General features: G+C 44.0%; 4 protein-coding genes across 4 annotated transcripts; 1 reads left to right on the top strand and 3 right to left on the bottom strand.

Moving 5' to 3' along the window:
- Nucleotides 1-1,751: 1,751 nt before the first annotated feature.
- On the bottom strand, nt 1,752-3,644 carry LOC107275984 (scarecrow-like protein 6). Its single transcript, XM_026026076.2, has one exon. It carries the CDS (start codon nt 3,460-3,462, stop codon nt 1,993-1,995), a length of 1,470 nt encoding a protein of 489 aa, XP_025881861.1. The 5' UTR covers nt 3,463-3,644; the 3' UTR covers nt 1,752-1,992.
- A 3,347-nt stretch (nt 3,645-6,991) lies between these two features.
- LOC112936019 (vacuolar-processing enzyme) lies at nt 6,992-9,156 on the bottom strand. Its single transcript, XM_026026077.2, has 3 exons — nt 8,744-9,156; nt 8,134-8,293; nt 6,992-8,028 (listed from the first exon to the last, which is right to left on the bottom strand). The coding sequence occupies exons 1-3, from the start codon at nt 9,080-9,082 to the stop codon at nt 7,169-7,171; spliced, it is 1,359 nt and encodes a 452-aa protein (XP_025881862.1). The 5' UTR covers nt 9,083-9,156; the 3' UTR covers nt 6,992-7,168.
- An 11,084-nt stretch (nt 9,157-20,240) lies between these two features.
- Nucleotides 20,241-21,745, top strand: LOC4339856 (L-lactate dehydrogenase B). The gene has a single exon (XM_015787092.3). The coding sequence runs from the start codon at nt 20,396-20,398 to the stop codon at nt 21,476-21,478; it is 1,083 nt and encodes a 360-aa protein (XP_015642578.1). The 5' UTR covers nt 20,241-20,395; the 3' UTR covers nt 21,479-21,745.
- A 2,400-nt stretch (nt 21,746-24,145) lies between these two features.
- LOC107278286 (lipid transfer protein EARLI 1) lies at nt 24,146-24,665 on the bottom strand. Its single transcript, XM_015787093.3, has one exon. It carries the CDS (start codon nt 24,610-24,612, stop codon nt 24,244-24,246), a length of 369 nt encoding a protein of 122 aa, XP_015642579.1. The 5' UTR covers nt 24,613-24,665; the 3' UTR covers nt 24,146-24,243.
- Nucleotides 24,666-25,062: the final 397 nt, after the last annotated feature.

Genomic DNA, 25,062 nt, shown 5'->3' with positions numbered 1-25,062 from the left:
TTGCAGACTTTTCACATTGGAGAACATGTTGGGATTTATCAGAACATATATAGCTAACTTGTGGTCACCACTGTACAAGAAGAGACAAGACACAAGTGCATGCATTTCAACTGTATTATGTGGTTCAAGCTCAACTAACACTAGTTCCATGAGGGGCCAAAAGATAAAATGAAAGTTCATCTAATGGAGATGAGATGTATTACTACCTGATAGAGTGTGGAGGGGACAAGTGAAATTAAAAAAAAAAGTGTGGTCTACATGTGATGAGAGGCAAAGTCCATGTGACACCAAATGATTAAGGCCTAAACACAAGACATATAATAACACACCCATAAGAAATAATTATACATGTGTACAAGGTGTACACGAGGAAAGACAATGGGACAAGGAACTGCTTGGCTGTGAGCCTACAATACATACAAACCAATGGGAGGCAGAGGAGATTTGCCTGTTGCTTTGTGTTGAAAAGATTACTACTAGTCCCAGGGCAGGAAAAGGATGGCATGTCGTCTCAATCGTGTAGCCATACATAGTGCTATCCTGAAAATGAAAGATCAGAGAGGGAGAGCCAAAATGGACAAATCAAAGCTGAGTGACCACAAGTATATCGAAAATCTTGCAACAGTCGTCTCGCAAATTGAAGCTGCAATACAAGCCGCTCGAAGATAAACTGCAAATAGTCCTTCATTTATGCAGCTGAGTACAAAAGGACAAAATCTATTGTGATATGGAATGTTTCTAGTGTTGAGTGATGACTCCCTAAAGAATTTGATGCAGATTTGCAGTGACAAGAAAACCTTCTTCTAACATTTATCTGAATGAATACACTTAATATATGGAGAAGGAACCACCTTTCACATTGAAAATTCTAGGTCTGGTTTCTTTTGCACTATGGGATGCATGTTAGTCTCTACTCTACCAAAATCAATTGCAATTCTGAGTAGATCTGACTGGACATTTAGCAGGTTATGGACCACATGGCCAACAAATGCAAAGACTAGTCCTAACAACTGACGTAGCAACTGCAAGCAAATACCAAGATGATGAAACTTTGACATTTTGCAATAAGTGTCTGCCTTATGAAATGCTTCCTAAATAACAAGCAGCAAAGTTAGTGTATCCACATGGTCGAAGGTCGGTGTCATCACGATGACCCTTCAGCAGAAGAAACAATTCCATGTTTACTGGTAGGTATGAGGATGCATACATGTTACCCTTCACTTCAGTTCCTAATTTCTGCATCGTGTAGTGGAGGAAATTTGTGGTATCCCCTGCATTGAAGAAGAAAATCACGCTTCGGATTGAAGGAAAAAAGAAAAGAAGAAGAGAATTCTTCAAGACAAAACAAGGATGCAACTTGCAATATATCCTGATGAGTGAAAGATGGTGAAATGGATGTCACCTGTCAATAAAGGCACATCACATTCAAATGGACTGTTCATTGTTGATGGCCTTTTCCAAAAACTAGAAAAGAAAAATCTGCCAGTGAAGAAGAAAAGTCACAGCGTTGCGGTACACCTTAATTGCAAACTGGTTGATGCAAACCATAACAGTGAACAAAGCCTATCATGTGCAATAGCAATACAATTATCCAGTGACATTTTCCTTGTGTTTTCCCCAGAAATGTGTTTCCACAGGAAGAACCTTGATGGAGTGACTAGAGAGGAAAGAAAGAGCCAAAAATAAAAGAGAACTACTCTGTATATTAGATCAGAGATGTGCACAAAAGAAAGACGTGCGGTTATGAACAGTTGAATCACAAGGTTGGGGGCTTGCACTCTTGAGCACTCCCAATTTTGTCATTGCCATACAAATTGTACAAGCATGCCATGGAGCATGAATTCTCCCAGGCAAGAAATAATTACCCAATTACTACTACTAGTGCTAACATATCACAAGCAGCTTTGGTTTGATCAATTTACCCAAAGCTGAAAATATTCAAGATCAATGAACACCAAACATTTGTAGTACAAGTGTACCAGGCAGAGGCAGCTAGCATCGCCACGCTGACACCGAGACGAGCTCCGACCGCTGCCACCACAGCGCCAGCGCCGCCTGCCGCTTCTCCACATGGAACCCATGGCTGGCCGTGCGCCTCAGCAGGCATTCCGCCTGCGCCTCCGCCGCATTGCTCACCTGCAGCGCCGCAAACCCCGCGGACGCCAACATGGACTGCAACGGCGGAGGCAGCTTGTCGCCGCCGCCGACCGCGAGGCGCTCCACCCGTGGCCGCAGGACGAACTGCTCCACCTTGGACACCACGTCCGGCGACGCGCCCGCCGCGTCCAGAGACTCCAGCAGCGCCGCGCAAGACTGCAGGAGGTTGAGGGCGCCGCGCTCGCACCCGTGGTCGACGCACACCACAACGGCGGGGCGGAGCTCCTTCACGACACGGAGGTGCGCGGGCGCCGGCGAGAAGGCCCCGGAGCCGGCCGTGAGATGGACGGCCACCGCTTCGTCGGGCGCGGCCGAGAGTCCCAAGGGCGGGGACGCGCTGCTGAGGGGGTCGAACACGAGGGCGGTGAACTCGAACGGGATGCCGAGCTCGGCGGCGAAGCGCGTGAGGCTCTCGTTGGTGAGGTGGAGCTCGAGTGGGTGGCTGGACCCCGGCGACACCAATGCGGTCACCTTGAGGTTCGGCGGCGGCCCAGCAGCGCGGCGCCAGTGGTGCGCGAGCTCCTGCATGAGAGGCGGCCAATGGGCACCGAAGCCGACGTCGAAGTCGAGGAGGTGGAGGCGGCGCGCGGAGCCGAGCGCGTCGAGGAAGGCCTGCGTGGATGTGAAGGTGGTGAACTGCACGGTCGGGGAGGCGTCCGCCAGGGCCTTGTGCGCGGCGAGCTTGAGCGGGACGTCGAGGGGAGTAGAGGAGACGGGGAGGGCGGTGGGCGGGAGGAGCGCGTCCCGGAGGAGGGCGGCGGCGCGGAGGAGCGGAGGGTGGGCATGGCCCGGAGGCGACGGAAGAGAGGGGAGGCGATGATTGAGCCGCGCCAATATCTCCCTAGCGGAAGTGGAGTCCCCGGCGTCGAGGAGGCGTGCGGCGTCGAGGAGGTCGTCGACGAGCGGCTGAGGAGGATGGTCAGAGGGCATGGGCATGGGGAGTTGGAGCAGGTCGGAGTCGAAGGAGGGGTGGTCGGGAAAGGTGTCGGCGTCGGCATAGCCGGTATCCATGATCCAGCGGAGGAAGGAGGAGTCGGGGGCGGGGGCGGGGGCGAGCATGTGCATGTGCATGTCGACGACGGCGTCCCAGTCGCAGTCGTCGTCGGCGGCGATGGGGGGAGGAGGGTCCTCCGGTGGTTTGGAGGAGCAGGAGCCGAGGGAGGTGCTCGGGCTGCTGCGGTTGTAGAGCACGGAGGTGGGCTCCGGCGACTTGCTGCTGTCCGGCTCCGGCAGCGGCAGGGTGGTGGGGTTGTGGGGATGGCAAGAGGAGGAGGACATGAGGGCAATATTGATCATAGGCAGCATGTAGAGTACTCCTATCCTATGAGGCTGAGGCTGAGGCGGAGGCGGAGATAGAAATGGAGGAGAAGAGTTCGCTGGAGTAGCAGTTGATCTCTCTCAGTTACTACTACGGGAGTGGATTTTCGTCCCGAGCGAACATCTTCTCATTGTTTACATGTCACCTAAATAGTTATGAAAAAAAACATATATTAACATGTGATATATCACTCCACAAAAATACACGTTCAGATTCAACTTTTACACCTCGCAACGAAAAAAACAAATTAAACTATAACTAGTTAATATTCACAGTCCAATTTGTTTTTTTCGTTGCGAGGTGTAGAAGTTGAATTTAAACTTGCATGTTTGTGGAGTGATATATCACATGTTAATACATCTTTTAAATTTTTTTCATAACCATTTGGGTGACATGCAAACAACGAGAGGATATCCCCTCGAAGGATGAAAATAGTTTCCCTACTACTACTTCTATATTTTAATGTACGACACCGTTGACTGTTTGCCTAATATTTGATCATTCGTCTTATTTAAAAAATTTATATAATTATCATTTATTATTTTACTGTTACTTGATTCATCATCAAATGTTATTTAAGCATGACATAAATATTTTTATATTTAAAAAAAATTTAAATAAAACGAATAGTCAAACGTTTGATAAAAAATTAATGGCGTCATCATACATTAAAGTACTTGCTACTGTACTAATTGGTCAATTTTTGGAGGGAATTAACACACTGCTTGCCACCGATATACGACTCGCACGCCAACGCCATCATCACGAAAAAAACGTGGTACAAGATCCAAACTTTACCATCACACTGAAACACGTTGTTTGTTATTCGGGTTAATTAGATCCACGCCATATTTGTTATATATGAAACGTGCTGTTTAATTAGGACCAGAACATAATAATTTTAGAGGAAACAGTTCATTTCTTCACAACATAGTTTTCATGTCATTATCTTAAAAAAAACAGAGTTTTCATGTACTACTACTACTATGTATATTAGCTATAGCTAGCTTGTTTATATATATAAACTAGCTAAGGTAGACAGTATGAACTGCGTTAATCATCAACAATGACAGCTCTGCAACTACCAATTTTAATTGCATGAGAAATGCCAAAGTCTTGAGTTAACGATCGACGCTAGCTATCGCATCGATCGATCTATCCTGAGATATGATCATATACCTCCATTCATATGTAGGGACCCGTTAATTATTTGGAGTATATTAGTATTAACTAGGAGTAGGACTAGGACATTCGTGGTGGTTGGGAAGGGAGTTAAGTTAGTTTGGCATCTGTTATTAAAAAAAAAGTTAGTTTGTCATCCAATAATTATTAACAACTGTTAAGCAAGCATGCCTTGTACAGAGTTGTATGCATTTAAGCTATATATATCTTTCTTGACTATTGATCTTTTGATCGTTATGTGAATTTCAAAGTTAGGCCTTGCTTAGTTAGGGAAAGTTTTTGGGTTTGGTTCTCACATCAGATATACGGACTCACATTTACAGTATTAAACGAAGTCTAATTACAAAACAAATTACAGATTCCGCTAGAAAACTGTGAGACGAATTTATTAAGCCTAATAAATCCATTATTAGCAAATGTTTACTGTAGCACTACATTGTCAAATCATGGCACAATTAGACTTAAAAGATTCGTCTCGCAATTTACACGTAATCTGTGTAATTGGTCTTTTTTTCTACATTTAACACTCCATACATGTGTCAAACATTCAATGTGACAGCGTGAAAATTGTGTTTTGGGAACTAAGCAGGGCCTTAGCTACTACTACTACAATTGTTACAGTACATGTAGAGCAGTATACGGGAAAAGGAGAGAAAATGAAATATTGTAAAACGGTGCTGCAGATGGATGCATGGTCTCTCGAGCTACGTACAGCCCATAAATCAAGATCAAACGGGCCACTTTGTGTAGTTGTGAACAAAGCTCATTTTCTTGGCCCATTACTACATATTGGGCTCTTTAGGTGATTTGAGAATTGAGGCCCATGAATATATTGTTTAGCATTGGGATTAGGTTGCAGTAAGTTCACTTTGACTTCTTAACTAGGGACCAAATCTGATTCGTATCCCTGAACCACAATACCGAATATCTCGACCCCCCAACTATTAAAACCACAATTTAACTCCCTCGGTGGTTTTGGAGGACAGTTTCACTAATGTGGGCCCTACGCGGCAATATTGACTTGGTCTTCGTTACATGTGGCGTTGACGTGGCATTATAATTAAAAATATGTGGGAGACCCATATGTCATTGAACAAAAGTATGTGTGGGACTCACTGACATGTGGAGCCCACATAATCATGCTCTTTCTTTTTCCTTCTTCCTCTTCCCCCCTCTCCCTCTCTCTCTTCTTCCCTGCGGCAAGCCGCAAGTGTGGGACGGGGGCCCGGAGCTCGTGGCGGAGTGGCCCCGCCGCCTTGCCGTCGCCCGCGACGTGGCCGCCGCGCTCCATTACCTCCACTCCGTCGTCAAGCCGCCGGTCGTGCACGGCGACGTCAAGCCCAACAACGTCTTGCTCGACACGTCGAGCTCATCTAGGGCGGAAGCGGCAGCAGCTAGGGAATCGGGCTGCTGCCACTCCCAACATCTCCACCGCTCGAGGGCCGCCGCGCCACGCCCTCGTCTCCGCCGCTCGCCGCCGTCTCCGCTGCCCGCCGCCGTCTCGAAGTCGCGAGCTCGCAAAGGGGATCCGATCCTCGCCCGCCCGCTGTCCCACCGCCGCTGGCTCCCGGCTCCTGCCCGCCGCTGGCAGCGCCGCCCCAGCAGCGCGTCCTGCATGCAGCGACCCGTTGGGCATGAGGTCATACACCAGCATCATCACATGCGAATTGGGTTTGTAGTAGGAATGGTTATCCTCTCGTGTGTGATGCTCTAACCAATTTGTGAAAATGCGGTTTGAATCTACTATCTATCAATATAAAACTCTAGCTTTACGCAAAGAAACATATATATAGCTATCCTTATTATATCCTGCATATAACTGCATGCATATTCTGTGGTGACTCGCTAAGTATGTAAGTACTCATCCTTACTTATAATTAAGTAGTACAGGAGAAGGGATCGAATTGTCGAACGTGAGCTAGGTCCTCACGGCCCTAGTCAACTGCCTGTGGGCATGTTGTTTGGACCCACTATATATATGTTCTTCTACAGTTGGTTATCTGATAGATAGATTATGACCTATTTAGCACTATTAATTGAAGGTAATTAATCATTTTAGTCTTATTTCCGCGCACCCTATGTTATGATATTGCTTTATATGTGCGTACCAACTACTGATATAGGAAAACACATGAGGTTTCTGGTTTCTAAAATTGGGGGCTGACAACATAAAACGATACTCACTCCGCTTTATACTCTAAGATTTTCTAGCATGATCTACATTCATATAGATATATTAATGAAACATATAAATGAATATGTACAATGCTAGAAAGTCGTATAATATAAAACGGAGGAAGTATATATGCTAGAAAAATTAAAAAACATTGAAAATAACACAACAAACATGCACATGATGCATGTCTTTATTTTAATTATCAGGCCGGGATTACCAGCTTGAGTATGTTTACATATGCACCGATCGAGTATTATATGTAGTTACTTACGTACATACATGAAAACAATATATATTTTATTTAGCCGTTGTTGTTCGATCGATGAGAATGATGATTAATAAGTAATGACAGGGGGGTGCATGCAGGCCTTGGAGGCGGCCTTTGCCATGTGGTTGTGGTCGAGGGCGGCGTTGCACATGTTGGCGAAGGCGCGTGTGTGCTTCATCCCATACTGCCCCAGCGGGCCACAGTGAGCCTCGAACGTGCGCACCATGGACTTGAGGCAATCCCAGTCGTCAACCAGCGGCTGCCCCGCCGGACGCCGGATGTGCAGGAGCTTCTTCTTGGAGGAGTCGCCCAAGAGGATGTCTCCGATGAGGTCGACGCTGCTGTCGACGCGTGATCGCCTCTCCATTTCTCGGAGAAGGCGCTCCCATGCCTCCACCGATTTCTCCTCGTAGTACTTACGCCACAGGTAGACGAGTCCCGCATCCCGTTGGTTCACGCCGCCGACGCGGCCTTCGTCATCGATGACGGCACTAGCTGTTGAGGTGCCGGGGCCGGGGGGCAAGTAGTAGAGGCTGACGGGTTGGGAGGAGAGGCTTAGGTCGCCGTACCGACTGACGTGTGACAGGTTGGTGCGCTTCGCGACGATGTCGTACAGCTGGCCGAGCGTCTCGGGATCGCCGGGGCGGCGCGCGTCGGCGTCCTCCATCCAGGCCACGCTGAAGAGGTCGCCGAGGCAGGTGTTGTACTCCGGCGTGTCGCAGTAGGTGGCCCAGCTGTTCTCCGTCGCGTTCGACGCCGTCATCGCGTACACGCCGATGTTGGACGGAAGAAGCTGGCCCTCGAACATGCTACCCGACTCGCACGCCTCCACGTACACCACCAGGTTCTTGTACGCGCCGGCCGCGTTCTTATTCTTCAGTGCTTGAGAAAGATCGTTCGCGTGCAGGTTCCCCCCCGATGGCATGCCTGTACGTAGTGTCGTATCCAATTCAATTTAATTAATCGTATGCATTATATTATTCTTTGTTTATATATATACAAGGATTCCATTGGTTACTAAAAATTACGTACAGACGTATCCGGGGCTGCCATGATCTGAGTAATAGACGAAGATATGGTCGTTGGGGCCGCTGCTGATGACCTTGCCGCTGCCGGCGCCGGTGAGAGCCGACTTCTTGCCCAGCAACACGGCCAGGAAGTTGTTCTTATTCACGTCATTCCCATTGTAATCCTGCAAGTGATCACGCATGCATCCATGGGCATAATTAACCATTATACATATATAGTGGACGAGCGGCAGCGCTCGCGGAGGTGACGGAGGGCGTGGACGAGCGCGGACAAGCTGACGTTGTTTCTATCAGGAACCAACTCATTACGCTCACCTCTAAATCAAACACCTCTGGGTTCATCTCATTTCATCCCATCCCATCCTTGTAATGAAATACTCCCTCTGTTTCAAAATATTTGATACCATTGACTTTATAGCACATGTTTGACCATTCGTCTTATTAAAAAAATTTGTGAAATATGTAAAATTATATGTGTACATGAAAGTATATTTAACAATGAATCAAATAATATGAAAAGAATAAATAATTACTTAAATTTTTTGAATAAGACGAATGGTCAACCACATTCAAACATTTTAAAACGGAGAAAGTACTATCTAATGGACACGTACCTTTGGGACTCCAGCGTAGACGTTCGGACCGTTGGGTTTGTTGATGATGACACCCTTGTGAGGATTCTCGGGGTTATAGGCGATGTCGTCGTACATCATAACCACGATGTTCTGGTCCTTGAGTCCTCCCTTCTTCATTATCTGGTACGCGTGGCACACGTCTGCCTGGTGACGGTAGTTTTCGTACCCCTTCGACCCCGCGATGAGCAACGCCCACTTCGTCCCCCCATTCTCCGTCGGCAGCCGGAGGAACTCCTGCCACAGCCCGCCGTTGCCGAGGCCCAGCCCAACTTGCAGATGCATCAGCATCAGCATCAGCAGGAGGACACCCATGGCCATGGATCTTCTTCCTAGCTAATTCGTTCGTGCTAGCGTAGTGTATTGATCGATGGAATGTACTGGGCTAGCTATTGAGTTCCGATTTCCCCAGCAAAGTACGTACCCCTATATATAGCACTAGCAAGTAGCTTAGTTACCATGCGTGCGTACGTACCCCTATTATTACTGATACAAAATACGTACATACGCCTCCAATTGGAAGAGGGTAAGTGAGGCAAGCAAGGTTAGCCCAATTCTACTACCTAATTAAGCTTAGTTTACGCGTTACTACTGCTACTATACTATTAAACAACTCTTTTTTGGACCCTTAATAATGATCATGCGTTGTTTCTTTTACTTAGATTTCAAAATAAAAGGTCAATTGTTCGTTAAGTAGTTTTCATAACCGATGGATCGTACAAGGTTAGGATAATACATGTTCGCTTTCATAGCCTAAAAATTCTCATATTAATCTGAGAAAAAGAAAAAACAGAGTCTATATAGGAATGAAATTTAAAAATAACTGAAATTCGAAATAAAAAATAAGGAATATATAAAGAGAAAACTAGAGTCTATACCGATATACAATAGAACTAATGGAAATTTGGAATTAAAAAAAGAAAATTGAAAGTAGAGGGTAGAGTCCATATATAAATACAATTTAGAATAACGAAAATTCAAAATTAAAGAAACTAATGAAAATGCATGTGTGTTGCAACGGGTGAAGACAATTTTCATGATTGATAAAAATTCCAATTTAAATGAGAAACTGATACAAGACAAACAAAACCGTGACAAAGCAAAGTCATAAATCATATAGCATTGAACCCGGTTACACTCGCTTCATGCGTCATCACATGAAGAATCCATTCTATACATTTTCCATAGCCTCACATATCGATTGGGTGGCTATTCCATAAATTGACGTATGTGTATTTTGCTATATATTGCTAAAGAGATACTCTCATCAATCAAAAATTAAAATCTTAATTATTTAATTAGTGAAAGATTTTTACTATAGATGGAAAGGAGTTGCAAATAACAAGCTTGCCGCATACATACATTAAATAACAATAATTTCAAAAGAAAAATATTTATGAGAAGAGAAATTGGGAAGAGGAAAAAAAGGGAAAAGAGAAAAAAAGGAGGAGAAAACAGAGATTGGGAGAAAAGAAAATGAGAAAAAAAAAGGAGAGAAAAAAGGCATCTAGTGGGGGAGGCCGGGGCATGTGCGGCACACAAGGCAGGCGCGCGGGACAGGGCGGCAGGATGGTGTGGGTCGGTTGGGTTGAGTTGGACTGGGAAAGGGAGGGATTGGACTGAGAGGAGGTGTATAATAGTTATTTTAGACTTACATCGAATTGGATACTGGTGACTTACCAAACGAATGACGAAAACATCTTTAATTTTTACAATAGTAGAGAAGAGATAGAGATAGAGATAAAGAAAAAAATAACTAAAAACCGATTTAAGCACAGATGATATACCATAATCCCAGTAGAAACATAAGTAGAGAAGAGATAGAGATAGACATATACTACTATATAATTCACGTTGCAAATAAAAAAAAGTACGTCCATGGCTGCTGGACAGCTCGATCGGTCGGCACGTACCAAAAATTGTAAAACTCAAACTCGTCCAGTCCTACATAAGTACATGATGTGACTTCACCGGCATAAACAAATTCGCTACGGGCATGTTTAGTTGATGAAATAAAATTTTTTGAGTGTCACATCGGACGTTTGACCAGATGTCGGTAGGGTTTTCGGACACGAATAAAAAAACTAATTTCATAACTTACCTGGAAACCGTGAGACGAATCTTTTGAGCCTAATTAAGCTGTTATTAGCACATGCATGTGGGTTATTGTAGCACTTATGGCTAATCATGGACTAATTAGGCTCAAAAGATTAGTCTCGCGATTTACATGCAAATTGTGCGATTAGTTTATCTTTTTTTATCTATATTTAATGCTCCATACATGTGTCCAAAGATTTAATGTGATGTTTTTGCGAAAATGTTTTGGGAACTAAACCGAGCCACATGGTATTTGTCCATTACCACACCATACTTGTATGATACAAATGAACCAAACGGTACGTTATGCGATATAAATATTAGAAAACCAACTAAAAACTTAATCAAACACGAATGACGTACTAAAATTCCGGCAAAAACATCTTTAATTTTCATAATATAGTTAAAGAAATAAGGAATATTGTAAGAAAAATATAGAGTCCATATAGAAATACAATTTAAAAATAACTAAAATTAGGAATTAAAAAAATAAATATTGAAAGATAAGTTTAGAGTCCATATGGGAATACAATTTAAAAATAACTGAAATTAGAAATTAAAAAAATATTGAAAGATAAGTTTAGAGTCGATATAGAAATATAATTTAGAAATAATAGAAATCAGAAATTAAAATAAGGGATATTGGAAGAAGAGTATAGAGTTTATATAGGAATTTAGAATTAATTAAAATATGGCAAAAAATAAAATTAAAAGTAGAGTTTAGAGTCCATATATAAATATAATTTATAAATAACTGAAATTCGGAATTAAAAATAAGAAATATTGTAAGAAGAATATAGGGTCCATATATAAATACAATTTGAAAATAACTGAAATTAGGAATTAAAAAAATAAATATTAAAAGATAAGCTTAGAGTCCATATAGAAATGCAATTTAAAAATAATAGAAATCAGAAATTAAAATAAGGGATATTAGAAGAAGAGTATAGAGTCTTTATAGGAATTTAGAATTAATTAAAATTAGGAATAAAAATAATAAAATTAAAAGTAGAGTTTAGAGTCCATATAGAAATACAATTGGAAATAATAAAAATTCAGTTTTCTTTAAAAATAATATTAGAAGAAGAGTCTAGAGTTCATATAGAAATATAATTTATTAATAGTAAAAATTCGGAATTAAAAAATAAGTCTAGAGTTCATATAGAAGAATAATTTAAAAATAACTAAAATTTTGGATTTAAAATAAGAAATATAGGAATAAAATTTATAAATAATAGAAATTCATAGTTAAAAAATAAAGTATGTTGGAAGATGAGTCTGGAATCCATATAAAAATATAATTTAGAAATAACTAAAAATTGATATTAAAAATAGTTAATAACTATTATGTGCATACAACACGATATGAATATTGCACATTGATAGTTTGATCAAGCTAGTACAAAATTTAAATTATGTTATTATTTTTAAGATATCTTAATAATAAAATGAGAATATGTATATATATGCTACTATATGAGAGAAAATATAAAGGATATGCTAGCCGCACAATTTACGTGGGTAAGCATGAACCATGATTGTTACTGATATAAAATATGTACTCCTCCAAGAGGGTAAGTCAGGCAAGCAAGGTTAGTCCAATTCTACTACCTAATTAAGCTTAGCTTACGCATTACTACTACTACTACTATTAAACAACTATTTTTTGGACCCTTAATGATCCTGCGTTGTTTCTTCTATTTAGATTTAAAAATAAAAGGTCAATTGTTCGTTAAGTAGTTTTCATTACCGATGGATCGTAGAAGGTTAGGATAATATATAGTAATAAAATCCACATGTGTCCTAATCAGCTGTAGAGGACTTATGTACCGAGTATTTAGTTACTTGTTATACATACATGAAAGACATCGAGCGAAAGCAACGGTCCGATCTGTATTTTACTTAGCCGTTGTTTTACTATATATATGTACGTACATATTATCATATTTGATGAGAATGAAACCTTCAGTGACACTAATTATTGCCATCGTAGTAGTAGCAGCTAGCCATCGGATTAGACGAGAAAGAATCGAACCATTATATTATATTCTTAAAAACCGAACAAAGGAACAGTAAAACGGAGCACGTGTAGAGGCATGCACCATGCATGAAAGCAAGACATGCATGATGACAGCAAATCGAACAACAATATAATAATCAATGCGCCAGCACCGCGAGACTAAACAGCCTAAAAACGCATGCCCAACACGCAAAGAGATGAATCAGCACTAACAACACACCGCGTAACTAACAACTAACATCCATATCGATCCCTACATAATCACTCATTCCAAACAAGGAACAGAGAACGGAATTTTCTCTTCTCTAGCTTCATGTTACATAAGTAAGAAAGACAGGCACATAAAAGGAAAAGCAACAAGACACATAGAGAAAGAAGGAAGGGCACGTACTGAAATAGAAAAGGAATCGGATGATTAAAAAGGAAGAGGACAGTTAGAATTAACCGGCAACGACCCGTACGTCCACAGCTACCGGCACGTACGCAAGCGCAAGAAGAAGCAAGGCTAATCTACGAGATTAACCGGACGATCAATACCTGCCAGTGACGAACGCATGCACGAGGAGATCAAGTTTAGCGTAAACATGCAACGTGTCAGGGAACGAAATAGCCTGAAAAAATTCTCCAAACTGAGATTAACGCAACGGTTAGGAGAATTATCAATATAGATGATTGTCTCATCCCAGCTATCTTCAACTTGACAGACAATAGCAAGTCGTCTCTTTTTGAGAAATATAAATTTTATTAAGCATGAACAGATTTTAGGGGATAAACCCCGTTACATATCTAAAGATGAAAATTGTAAACAACTAGCCATCCTTGTGAAAAGAAGGGTTAACTGAACTACAGAAGCAACCATCTTGATGTAACCAAACAGTAGAAAAAGAAGCAGATCGATAGGGAGCTGCGGGCTGCGGCACTGCCGCGACAACCGCTACCTTGGGCCTCAAATAACGTGCACTCCACTTGACAAGCCGTTAATCCCAATCGGCTGCCTCCATAGAAACGACACAAAACAGAGGTTTGTTGCTGAGCCGTGGATTTTGGTTGTGAGCATCACTGGACTCAGCAAAGGATTCCCACGGAGTTCGTCATTGAATCTAAGGAGCTCTAACATCAAACCTGCCAACCGAGGTTGCATAGGTAGTTCGAGCTCAACCCGAATGACAAACCCTGCATGGTTTCTTCTGTTAGGGAACAAAGGAGAGGGCAAATTCAAAGACCAATCAACCTTCAACATTGAAGTATTTGAATGGCTGCACAATAACTTATGTCTTGCTGAGAGGACAAAGACGGTCGAGGAAGAGGTGGCCTGCAACTTGAAATTACAAGATCATGGTGTTAACAATAGAATTTGGCATCAGACTCGAATAAGGAGGAAGGAGATCGAGATGGATTTGGTGTTGAAACAAGTTAAACTCGGGATCGGACTGTGCATCGGCTAAAGATCGAGACTGGAGATTGATCTGATTGATGGCCAATACAGCCAATACGGCATAACTTGGACTTGGCATGGGCCCAGATTGGAATAACCGTCATTGCCAATTAGAGATAAAGCTCAATAAAGGCAATTGTATCTATTAATTAGGTTAGTTATGTTGGTTTTGTTAGTTTTGGTAAGAGAACGCCATCGATGGTCTTGTTCATATCTAAGTTTTTAGAAAGTTTAAGTCGTGTCCATAATGGACTTAGTTTGTATCCGGGGTATAAATATAAACCCCACAGCACTGTAATACGGGAGACAATCCAATACAATTTCACACTTTTTTACTTTTCCTCTTTTTTACGTTCCGACAGAACTTGAGTAACATCCTTAAATTTTAATCTAAAATTTGACTGCATCATTCTTGCTCTTAAATTTTAATCTCAATTTAGCAAATAAAAAATCTCTTAAAAATTTCTTGTTTAATTCTTAATTTTGGTTCAAGTATTGTACCCTTAGAATTCCTTCGGACTATACTATGCCATCCTATTCAAATATTCCTTTATCCTAAACTTTAGAAATTTTATGAAATCCTTCCAAAGACCAAAACCTAGAACCCTCTTTTATATTATCTCAATATTAGTGAAACCCTTTTATACTACCAAAACCTTCCAAAAATTAAGAGGAAATTCTATTCTCTTTAGGCATTTTTGTCAAAATTTGAAAATGTACTATTCATTGCACACAACGTGCTCGACAAATCGCCTAGCCCAGCTCTGACCCAAATTGTTCTTCAAGTCTTCATTTTGAACTAACCAACATCAAATAAAAAAAAAGGGAGGTAGTATGATTTATGTCCCCATTGGTTGCCTGCAAAGCCAAAGCTAAAACCAAAATTTAAAATTTAAAACTTAATTTGAGGTTACTTTTAAGATGTTTTAAACATAGTTTCTTTCTAGCATGACTTTTAAGCTTCTAAAACACACATATATAAAAATTTTACATATAAATTATTTGTTAATCGCTAATAAAACACACCAAGCACGGTATCACACTGCATTTCTCGTCCTCGCTTTCGATGAAAAAAAAACCATATTCGTTGTTTACAGTGAACGGGCGAGAAACAGGTGAAGCTGCGGCTAGGAAAGCGAGGTGGGACTGAACTGCTACAGCGCCGTGATGTACTGTAGCGCTGCTGCTCTGCTATGCCTGTTGCGCTGCTGCTTTGCATGCTTGGGCCAAAGGCCCAAGTCCTGCTGCTGGGCTGCTTTGCTCTTTTTCCTCTAATTATTGCGGAGCGTCACATGAGGCCCTTAATTAGACATCACTATCATTCTCAGTTCAATTAACACCAGTTCTTCTACATATACTCTTTTTAGTCATCAATAAATCGATATGCAAGCTTCAGTTTTTCTGCATATAATCTTTTTGAAGTTAGTACAATCGCAACTATTGAAATACAACAAATAAGATTGTACTAACCTCGATATTTAAAATTAAAGCAACTTACTTGCCCACAGTTATCAAATACATCAGCACTCCGTCACCTAACTTAACAGATGCTCAGCACCATTAGACCTAACAACTTGTCTAGAATACATATGAATGCTTAAAAAATCATCTAACTACTCACACAGTTTGGTCAGTTCGCCGAATGATGTCTTCCTATCTGGATGCCTTGCTCTCTTGTTCATACTCCTCATTCCTTGACTGATGTATCCATTCCTCCTGTCAGAAAGGAAAAAAAAAACAATCATAACATCATACTTAGACCATGTGTTAATTTTCCTTTTTCCATGGGCTTGTCAACTCGAAGCTTAATTCCTACTGTTAAATCCTAGTCAAATCAACAAAAAAAAAACATAAGCCCAGCGAGAGAACAATAGAAACCTTGAAAGGGTGTCTAGTCTCACCGCTCACCAATTTGGTAGGAAATATTGCTAAAGTTCTGAGAATAAGTTGTCCTAAATCCTAACAACAACATCTTATCGCATCAAAATTGCTGGCATAAAGACTCTATTTAGCAAGTTTGGGCTTTCTTTCAAAAATCTGGGTATTAAATCTACCTGGATTCTGGAACAAAAACTTACTGGCATAATACAGAAAATGCTTACACTGATCGCATAGGAATGGGTTTAAGAAGGCAAAATTTGCTACAGGACACCCAAAAAACGTATAATTAGCTATGGGACACCGCAAAAACGCGTATTTGCTATAGAACATCGCAAAAAACTGGACATTAGCTCCTGGACACCCGTGTCATTATTTTATTATTTTTAGAGGAATAGGAGAGAGAAACAGCTGTGTAAGTACGGTTCTACCCTTCGAATTATTTTTCTTTATTCTTCCTTATTCTTCTCTTTCTCATTCTTTCTCTCTCTGCTATTTCTTCAAGTGAGCCCGAGGCAGAGGGAGAGCGCTGGCGACAGCGTGGGCTGGTGCAGTGCCTCGGTTGGGGCGGCGCTGCACGGTCATGCGGGAGGTGGTGGCAGAGCTAGAGGCCAGGGCGGCGCTGGGGCGGCGCTGCGCAGGCAAGGGCAGCCGGGCTCGGCAGCGCAACAACGCCAAGAGCGCGGCTGCTCCAGGCCGACTTCAGGAGGCTGGATCGGATGGCACCGGCGCCGGCGCGGCGAGGCTCAAGCCGTCGCTGCGGGCGCTCTTCTCATGCGGGATCTTCAGCGCCTGCACGCATCTAGCACTCAGCCCGACGGTGACGCCCAACAACAATGTCGCATGCCATCAAGCTGGTTGTGGAGGCGGCGTCGTCGCTGGTTGTGGAGGCGGCGGCGGAGGTGACGGCGGATGCAGCAGCGGGCGGCGGCGGCTGCTTCGATGATGGTTGACGAGCCCGACGACTGCAGTGACGGAGGCAGCGGCGAGCAGCGCTGGGAAGCGGGCGGTGGTGATAGTTTCAATGATGATCAGCGAGCTGGCGACAGCGGCTTCGATGGTGACGGTTGGCGAGCGGCGCTGGGAAGCGGCTGCCAGCAATGGGGATTAGATAGAGCTAAGGGAAATTTTGTCTTTTTGAAATTTCTCTCTCCTCTTTTTGATAAGAAATGATAAAATATTGTCTCGGGTGTCCTATAGCAAATTACACAAATTTTGTGGTGTCTATCAGCAGCGACGCAAATTTGCAGTGTCTCCCAGCCAATTACACAATTTTTGGATGTCCTAGGGCAAATTTTGCCTTTTCATTTATATTAGGTCAATGCTCCTCTGATCCCTCTCCTTCAGGTTGTGCCTTGTACATAGTTGTATGCCTTTAAGCAATATCTTTCTTGACGATTGATCTTTTGATTGTTTCTGCAAACTATTTGGTTGTGAATTTCAATGTTAGCTACTACTACTACAGTTGGTAAAGTACATGTAGAACAGTATCCAGAAAAAAGAGAGAAAATGAATATGTAAACGATGCTGCAAATGGATGCATGGTCTCTCGAGCTACGTACAGCCTAGAAATCAAGATCAAATGGGCCCCTTTGTAGCTGTGAACAAAGCTCATTTTTATGGCCCATTACTACATATTCGGCTCTGTGGTCTGAGAATTGAGGCCCATGAATGTATTGTTTAGCATTGGGATTAGATTTGATCGCTCATATGAAATCTGGCCCGTTATAAATGTCGATATGCTAAACTATGTACTTTTGACTCTCAAAACCTTGCAAACTTCTAATATGCATTATTGGGATCTGTGCTCTGGTCAGTTTCCCAACTTCAATAACGTTGATGAACTCCGATGTGGGTAAGGGAAGAGGAAGTTCCCCTGACTGGCCTGGGAGATCGGGGAGGTGGCGGCCTGACGGTGGGTAGCGTTGACATCGCTAGAGCTATGGGATTAGCTAGACGGTGGGTAAGGTTGGCGGCAAGGGCAAAAAATAAAAAAAATGATGGTCGAGTTAGGAAGCGACAGGAAGTGACAGTGTATTCGACGACAATAACCACCGGAGATAGGTAACTAAGATGTACTCCCTCCGTCAAAAAAAAAATCAATTCCTAGATTTCTGTGTCTAACGTTTCTCCGTCCGTCTTATTTTAAAAAAATATAAAAAAATTAAAAAGATAAGTCATGTATAAAGTATTATTCATGTTTTATCATCTATCAATAATGAAAATGCTAGTCATAAAAAAATTCATATAAGACGGACGGTCAAACGTTGGACACGGAAACCAAAGAATTAAGTCTTTTTGGGACAGAGGGGTAGGTGCAACAAAATTTAAAGTCCGTGTTGGCAATATTGGTGGATGAAGAAACCACCGGAGAAGGGGGTGGGTGGGGGAGAGGATGATTGTGAAGGAGGTTGTCATGCCTCCACAATGTCGGGATGACACCATTAGATCAGATTTTTGGAAAGGCTCGCCTGAATTTTCACCTGTGTGTGTTTCAATTCCTCACCTGAATTTTCATTACGGAATCTGTGCTCTAATTTAATTTGTTACACATGAATTCTTATGAACGAACAAGCTAGGATAACTGCTCCAAAATCGATACGAAAACTAAGAAACAATTAAAGGGAAGACGTACTCACGTGCATATATAGCTGATAGCTTGATCACTATGCAGGATATATGTAGACTATATATATTCGCTCTAGCCGTTGATCTGATCAGCATCTGATCGCTGTGCTGGAAACTGCATCGATCGGTAGGACGTCTGGATATACATATATCTGCATGCAGTTAATACGGGGGGAATCCATCGATGGATGCTTCCAAGAAACTAACTTTTGCCGGCCGGAATGGTCGACCAAAGTCCAATTATATGTCATCATGGCATATATATGCACGCCAGCAGATATAGAATAATGGTCAATATATAACCCGGTCACTGCAAAATGGATTAATCAAAGTAGCACAATTAACTTCATTTGTGGTCACTATCAAGCTAGAAAGAACAATGAGTATATACACATTCGATCGGCCATTATATATTATTATATTCGACGGTGACCAGCTAGCCGTCTGATTTCAGCTGATTGATATGATCAGCTGAGAGACCATCTTGCTTATCATATTCTTACCGACCTTTTCAACTACTAACATCGATCTTCCTTTTCTTCTTTTTAGGGAGAAAGTAACAAAGCGGAATTAAGAAACCGTGCGCGCTCTCAAATTAAACCAGCGGCAGCTCGTAGTACCTAGGATCATGCTTGGCCACGAACTTATAATTACTGTGTTAAGTAGTGGCCCCTACAGCTACTTGTAGCTTGTTTCGCAAGGCCCTTCATGCATTTACTTAGTAGTACTACTGATTATCATATCAAGGGTGTCTCTGTCAAGGATGATCTGAGCTTGAATCGATCTATGTAATCAGCAGTCATGCATGATGTTTCTGTGTTGGTGGACGCCACGGTTTTCTCCCTCAGCTCATCGTTTCAAACCGAAAAAAAAGAATGGAATCTTGATCAAGATTCTTAAGACCTAATTACCACTACAGCCGCGACCTCGATTTTGTTTTCTTCCGGCCTGATCCAACAGGCATCGCAAGTTAAGTACGTGGTTTTCATCCCCATCAATTCAATTCTACCCAAATCAAGTCTTATGTTAACGGCATGCGTTGGTCGTCTAATTCATGCTGACCACTAATTAAGTTACTGGCTAGTAGCTTAGCTACTGACAACATTCTTTCTTAAAAAGGGAGATCTATATACATTCATATATATGTACATGTGTGTGTCGCTTTATTAAAGTGGATCGATGAACCGACGAAGAAATTAGGTACCACAAATTAAAGGTAGCAGTACTGCCGCCATTGTGCCAAAAACCAGCTAATTAACCATCGGTTTTCACTAATCAAGCACAATCATGCTACTAATTACCCTTTTCAACCTATAAATTTATCACGGTCAGATCAATTTTTCTAATTACTTTAAAGATAATATAATAGTAGTAATCAACCCTATAAATACACAAGGGGTGCAACGACCATGCATGTATAGCAAAAACACATTTCCAACATTCGGTCTTCACTACTAGCTAGTAGTGTTTTTTTCCTACATATATAAACAATAATTATTCATTGACAGGCATCAAGCTAGCTAGCTAGCCAACTGTCTGCAAGAAGAAGAAGAAGAAGAAGGTGCAGGATAAATCGATGAAGAAGGCGTCGTCGCTGTCTGAGCTGGGGTTCGACGCCGATGGCCCGTCATTCTTCCGGCACCTGACGCTGACCGATGGCGACGACGGCACGCTGCCCCGGCGGCGGCTGATCAAGATCTCGGTGATCGGCGCGGGCAACGTGGGCATGGCCATCGCGCAGACGATCCTGACGCAGGACCTCGCCGACGAGATCGTGCTGATCGACGCGGTGGCGGACAAGGTGCGGGGCGAGATGCTGGACCTGCAGCACGCGGCGGCGTTCCTCCCCCGCGTGAACATCGTGTCCGGCACGGAGGTGTCGCTGACGAGGAGCTCGGACCTGGTGATCGTGACGGCGGGGGCTCGGCAGATCCCGGGGGAGACGCGGCTGAACCTGCTGCAGCGGAACGTGTCGCTGTTCCGGAAGATCGTGCCGGCGGCGGCGGAGGCGTCGCCGGAGTCGGTGCTGGTGATCGTGTCGAACCCGGTGGACGTGCTGACGTACGTGGCGTGGAAGCTGTCGGGGTTCCCGGCGAGCAGGGTGATCGGGTCGGGGACGAACCTGGACTCGTCTCGGTTCAGGTTCCTCCTCGCCGAGCACCTGGAGGTGAGCGCGCAGGACGTGCAGGCGTACATGGTGGGGGAGCACGGGGACAGCTCGGTGGCGCTGTGGTCGAGCATCAGCGTGGGGGGGATGCCGGTGCTGGCGCACCTGCAGAAGAACCACCGGTCGGCGGCGACGGCGAAGAAGTTCGACGAGGCGGCGCTGGAGGGGATCCGGCGGGCGGTGGTGGGGAGCGCGTACGAGGTGATCAAGCTCAAGGGGTACACGTCGTGGGCCATCGGCTACTCCGTCGCCAGCATCGCCTGGTCGCTGCTCCGTGACCAGCGCCGCATCCACCCGGTCTCCGTCCTCGCCAAGGGCCTTGTCCGTGGCGTCCCCGCCGACCGCGAGCTCTTCCTCAGCCTGCCCGCTCGCCTCGGCCGCGCCGGCGTGCTTGGCGTCGCCGCCGAGCTGGTGCTCACCGACGAGGAGGAGAGGAGGCTTCGCATCTCCGCCGAAACCCTCTGGGGATACTGCCACGCCCTCGGCCTCTAAATTCATTAATTACTACGCCAACCCGTTTATATATGCCCATATATATATGATTAATAATCGTCGTGCTAATGCCTATCGATCGATATTATGCATCATCGTATATGTCGGTCGATCGAAGCTTAATTTCATGGCCGCCCGGGTTGTAATAAGCTACTATTCTCATTGTGTGATTAATTAGCTCTATTTCTCTGATTGAGCTAATTATGTGTAACTGTATACACATTGTGTTCAAACAATAATGGAATGAATAAAATTGATTGAGACAAATATATGTACAATATATATATAGTACTGCTCAACGTAACGTGTCTTGTTTACTATTGTCATCAGTATTCAATTTGTCAGACAATTAACTATAAGTTTTATCATCAATCATCATAGAAATATGTGCTTGTGGCTTCTGACCTAGCTTGTCGAATGAAGTTTAAAACAAAGTGCATGCAAGCTAGCTGCGCAGCGGATATGGAGGGCACTACTACTACGTACTCAATCGTATCGATCACTACTACCTCCGTTCTAAAATATAGTAACATTTTTTTTTTATTTTACGTAAAAGTTAAAGACTGTACCTTGTAATCATCATTATATTAATGATGGTCAAGTGTGAGAGGTAAATAGCCGAAACACAGTGGAGAACAGAAAAGAGTGGTACAGATTGCACGTCAATATATTAAAAGAAAAGAATATTTGATCATCCGTCTTATTTGAAATTTCTTTAAAAAATATAAAAACATAAGTCATACATAAGGTATTATTCATGTTTTATCATCTCATAACAATAAAGATACTAATTATAAAAAAATTAAATAAGATAGACAATTAAAGTTAAACACGAAAACTCATGGTTGTGCTTAAAATGATACGGAGGTAATGCATGCATATAGTACATACCATGATGAGTACAGTATATATATATATGGTATTATCTCCGTCCTAAAATATAATAATTTTTTGTTTATCCAGATTAATAGCTAAAAATACTTATATTTTAAAACGGATGGAGTACTTAATTAGTACACGAAGAATTACATGATGAAGCTGTAGGCAGGTCACATCACTCGTGTATATACGTATCTATGTGCAACCATGAGCACTCACAGTACTGACTCACGCTCGCACGTTTTGTACGTATACCTACCTACTACAGTAGCTCTCTGCAAACTTAATTTTATTACACCAATTAACACCACTAGTAACAGAATATGCCATAGGTGCCGGTTTGCAAGTGTCTATAGGTTCCGGATTTCCATCCGGCACCAATTAGTCAGCACCAATAGCAAAACCCGGCACCTATGCAAAAATAGAACCGGCACCTATAAGTTCACACGAGCCAAAAAAAAAAAAAGAGGAAAGAGCCGGCTCGAATCGCGCCGAGCTCACCAACTGCGTCACCACGCCCCGCCCCACATCGATTGCTCCCGGCAAATTCATCCACAAATTCACAAAAAATCATCCACAACCACACAACCATACTCCATGTTCATCACCGCCCTACTCGATCCCCTTCATCACCGCCTCTCGGATCCGAGATCAACTCCAACAGCAAACTACTATATTTATCAAGAACTAGTAAAATACTACAAAGATTAATGAACTCATGCGGGAACTCAAGAACACTCAAGAACCTTCGTCCTTCTCCCTTGGGTTGCCTCCGGCCTTCTTCCCCTTGAGATCTGCCGCTATGGCACGGCCGCCGCCGCTGTGGTGCGCCGCAGCTGCCTCCTCCAGGCAGCCGCCGGCCGCGGGAGCTCGCCGCCTCCCCACCGCCTCCCCTTCCGCAGGATCTAGTGGAGGGGAGGGCGCAGCCGCCGCCGCCGCTGTCCCAGGCAGCTGCCCGCCGCGGGAGCTCGCCGTCTCCCCTCCCGCCAGATCTGGCGGAGGGGAGGGCACAGCCGCCGCCGCCGCTGCCTTAGGCAGCGCGCCGGCCGCGGGAGCTCGCCGCCTCCCCTCCCACCGGATCTGGCGGAGGGGAGGGCGCGGCCGTCGCCGCCGCTGCCTCCGCCAGGCAGCCACCAGCTGTGGGAGAGAGATGCGCCAGCCGCTGCCGCAACCCTTCGCCCGCCGCCTCCCCTCTTGCGCCACCGCCTGCCGCGCCTCCCCTCCCGCCGGATCCGGCGGAGGGGAGGGCGCCGCCGCAGCCCGTTGCCCGCCGCCTCCCCTCCAGCAACCGCCACGCGTGCTGAGAAAGTGAGAGAGCCGAGAGAGATGGAGAGGATCGGATAAGGCTGATGCGTCCTCATATAGGGATGAGGCCGATACGTCGGCGGCTCGGTGGCTCGGCTCGATTTGGATAGGTGCCGGTTTTTAAAAACAACCGACCGGCACCTATAAAAAATTATAGGTGCCGATTCTTAAATTAACCGGTACCTTAATTTATTATGGGTGCCGGTTCTTTTAAAAAACCAGCACATATATTATAGGTGCCGGTTCTAATGTCCTTAAAGATGCCGGTTTCATATTTTTCCACCGTAGGGAGGTGGGAAAAGCTCTATAGGTGCCAGTTTTAAATGAACCGGCACCTATGAGCCGGTCTGTATGAGGGTTTTTTTTAGTAGTGCACAAACCCTGGCCTGGTAATTAAGCTAGCTAGCTAGGGAGCACTATGTATGCATATGCTCATGACATGCACTTCACACGCACATGCCCCCCACATGGGGCTAGTCTAGTTTATTAGCTAACTAATGGTAATGGAGTGGTACGGTACTGGTACGAGTAGTACGTAATAAGAGCTTCTCTAATTGTATAGAGAGAGTAATTAATTGTAATTAGGCACACTTGAAGCCAGCAGGGAGCTTGCAGCCGCAGTAGTTGAGGAGGAGGGAGAGGTCGACGGGGACGTCGAGGTTGAGGCCGAGAAGGTTGGCGTTGATGGCGAGGCAGACGCAGACGGCGGCGTCCAGGTCGGCAAGGCCGGCGATGAGCGGGCAGCAGGGCTCCTTGGGCGGCGTGGACGCGTGGATGAGCCCGTCCAGCACGTCGGCGCACACCCCCAGCTTCACCGTGTTTATCGGGCACTTCCCCGCCGGCGTCGGGCATGGGTGCCCGTCGCACGCCGCCGACTGCCCGGCGCTCAGCCACAGCACGCCCACCACCAACACGCACGCCACGCCGGCCATCTTCACTGATGCAGCCATTATATTGCTATCTACGTACACTACACACTTTACAAGCTCTACCACAAGCTACTGTCTTACTAATTGCTACTGTTCTGCTTAATTATGACCTCTCTCTCTCACTATTGATTTATAGGGCAGTCCTTTGGAAGGATCAGTTTAGCCATCATCGATCGAGTTAATGCCACTGCTAATTTTATTACTTACTTGTTGCACTAGAATATATAACACTAACTGCAGACCTTCAAGATAAGATCGATGATACATAGATTAGTGCTGCAAAGATCGATCGATCTGGCGTACGTATACGTACATGGCCTACATACCCTCAAGACAACAGTAAGGTACAAACAACCTGATCGATTTGCTAGCTAGCTAGATATATATCGTCAATATATATAATCCCTTAAATTTAAGGACTTGTTTATTTTGAGAGAGAGCGGCTTAATTTAATTACCATTTCAACGTCCC

The sequence above is a fragment of the Oryza sativa genome, chromosome 6 (genome assembly GCF_034140825.1).
Source record: "Oryza sativa Japonica Group chromosome 6, ASM3414082v1".
Classification (NCBI taxonomy): Eukaryota; Viridiplantae; Streptophyta; class Magnoliopsida; order Poales; family Poaceae; genus Oryza; species Oryza sativa.
The sequence above is the reverse complement of the archived record's forward strand: the minus strand, read 5'-3'. Positions and strand labels throughout refer to the sequence as shown.

What these genes read in the sequence shown, in the direction of transcription:
- LOC4339856 (XM_015787092.3), top strand. Translation starts at nt 20,396, where the DNA reads ATGAAGAAGGCGTCGTCGCTGTCTGAGCTGGGGTTCGACGCCGATGGC.
- LOC112936019 (XM_026026077.2), bottom strand. Translation starts at nt 9,082, where the DNA reads ATGGCCATGGGTGTCCTCCTGCTGATGCTGATGCTGATGCATCTGCAA. An exon ending in TCTACGCTGGAGTCCCAAAG is followed by an intron (nt 8,294 to 8,743) that starts GTACGTGTCCAT and finishes GATCACTTGCAG; the next exon opens with GATTACAATGGGAATGACGT. An exon ending in TGGCAGCCCCGGATACGTCT is followed by an intron (nt 8,029 to 8,133) that starts GTACGTAATTTT and finishes CACTACGTACAG; the next exon opens with GCATGCCATCGGGGGGGAAC.
- LOC107275984 (XM_026026076.2), bottom strand. Translation starts at nt 3,462, where the DNA reads ATGCTGCCTATGATCAATATTGCCCTCATGTCCTCCTCCTCTTGCCAT.
- LOC107278286 (XM_015787093.3), bottom strand. Translation starts at nt 24,612, where the DNA reads ATGGCTGCATCAGTGAAGATGGCCGGCGTGGCGTGCGTGTTGGTGGTG.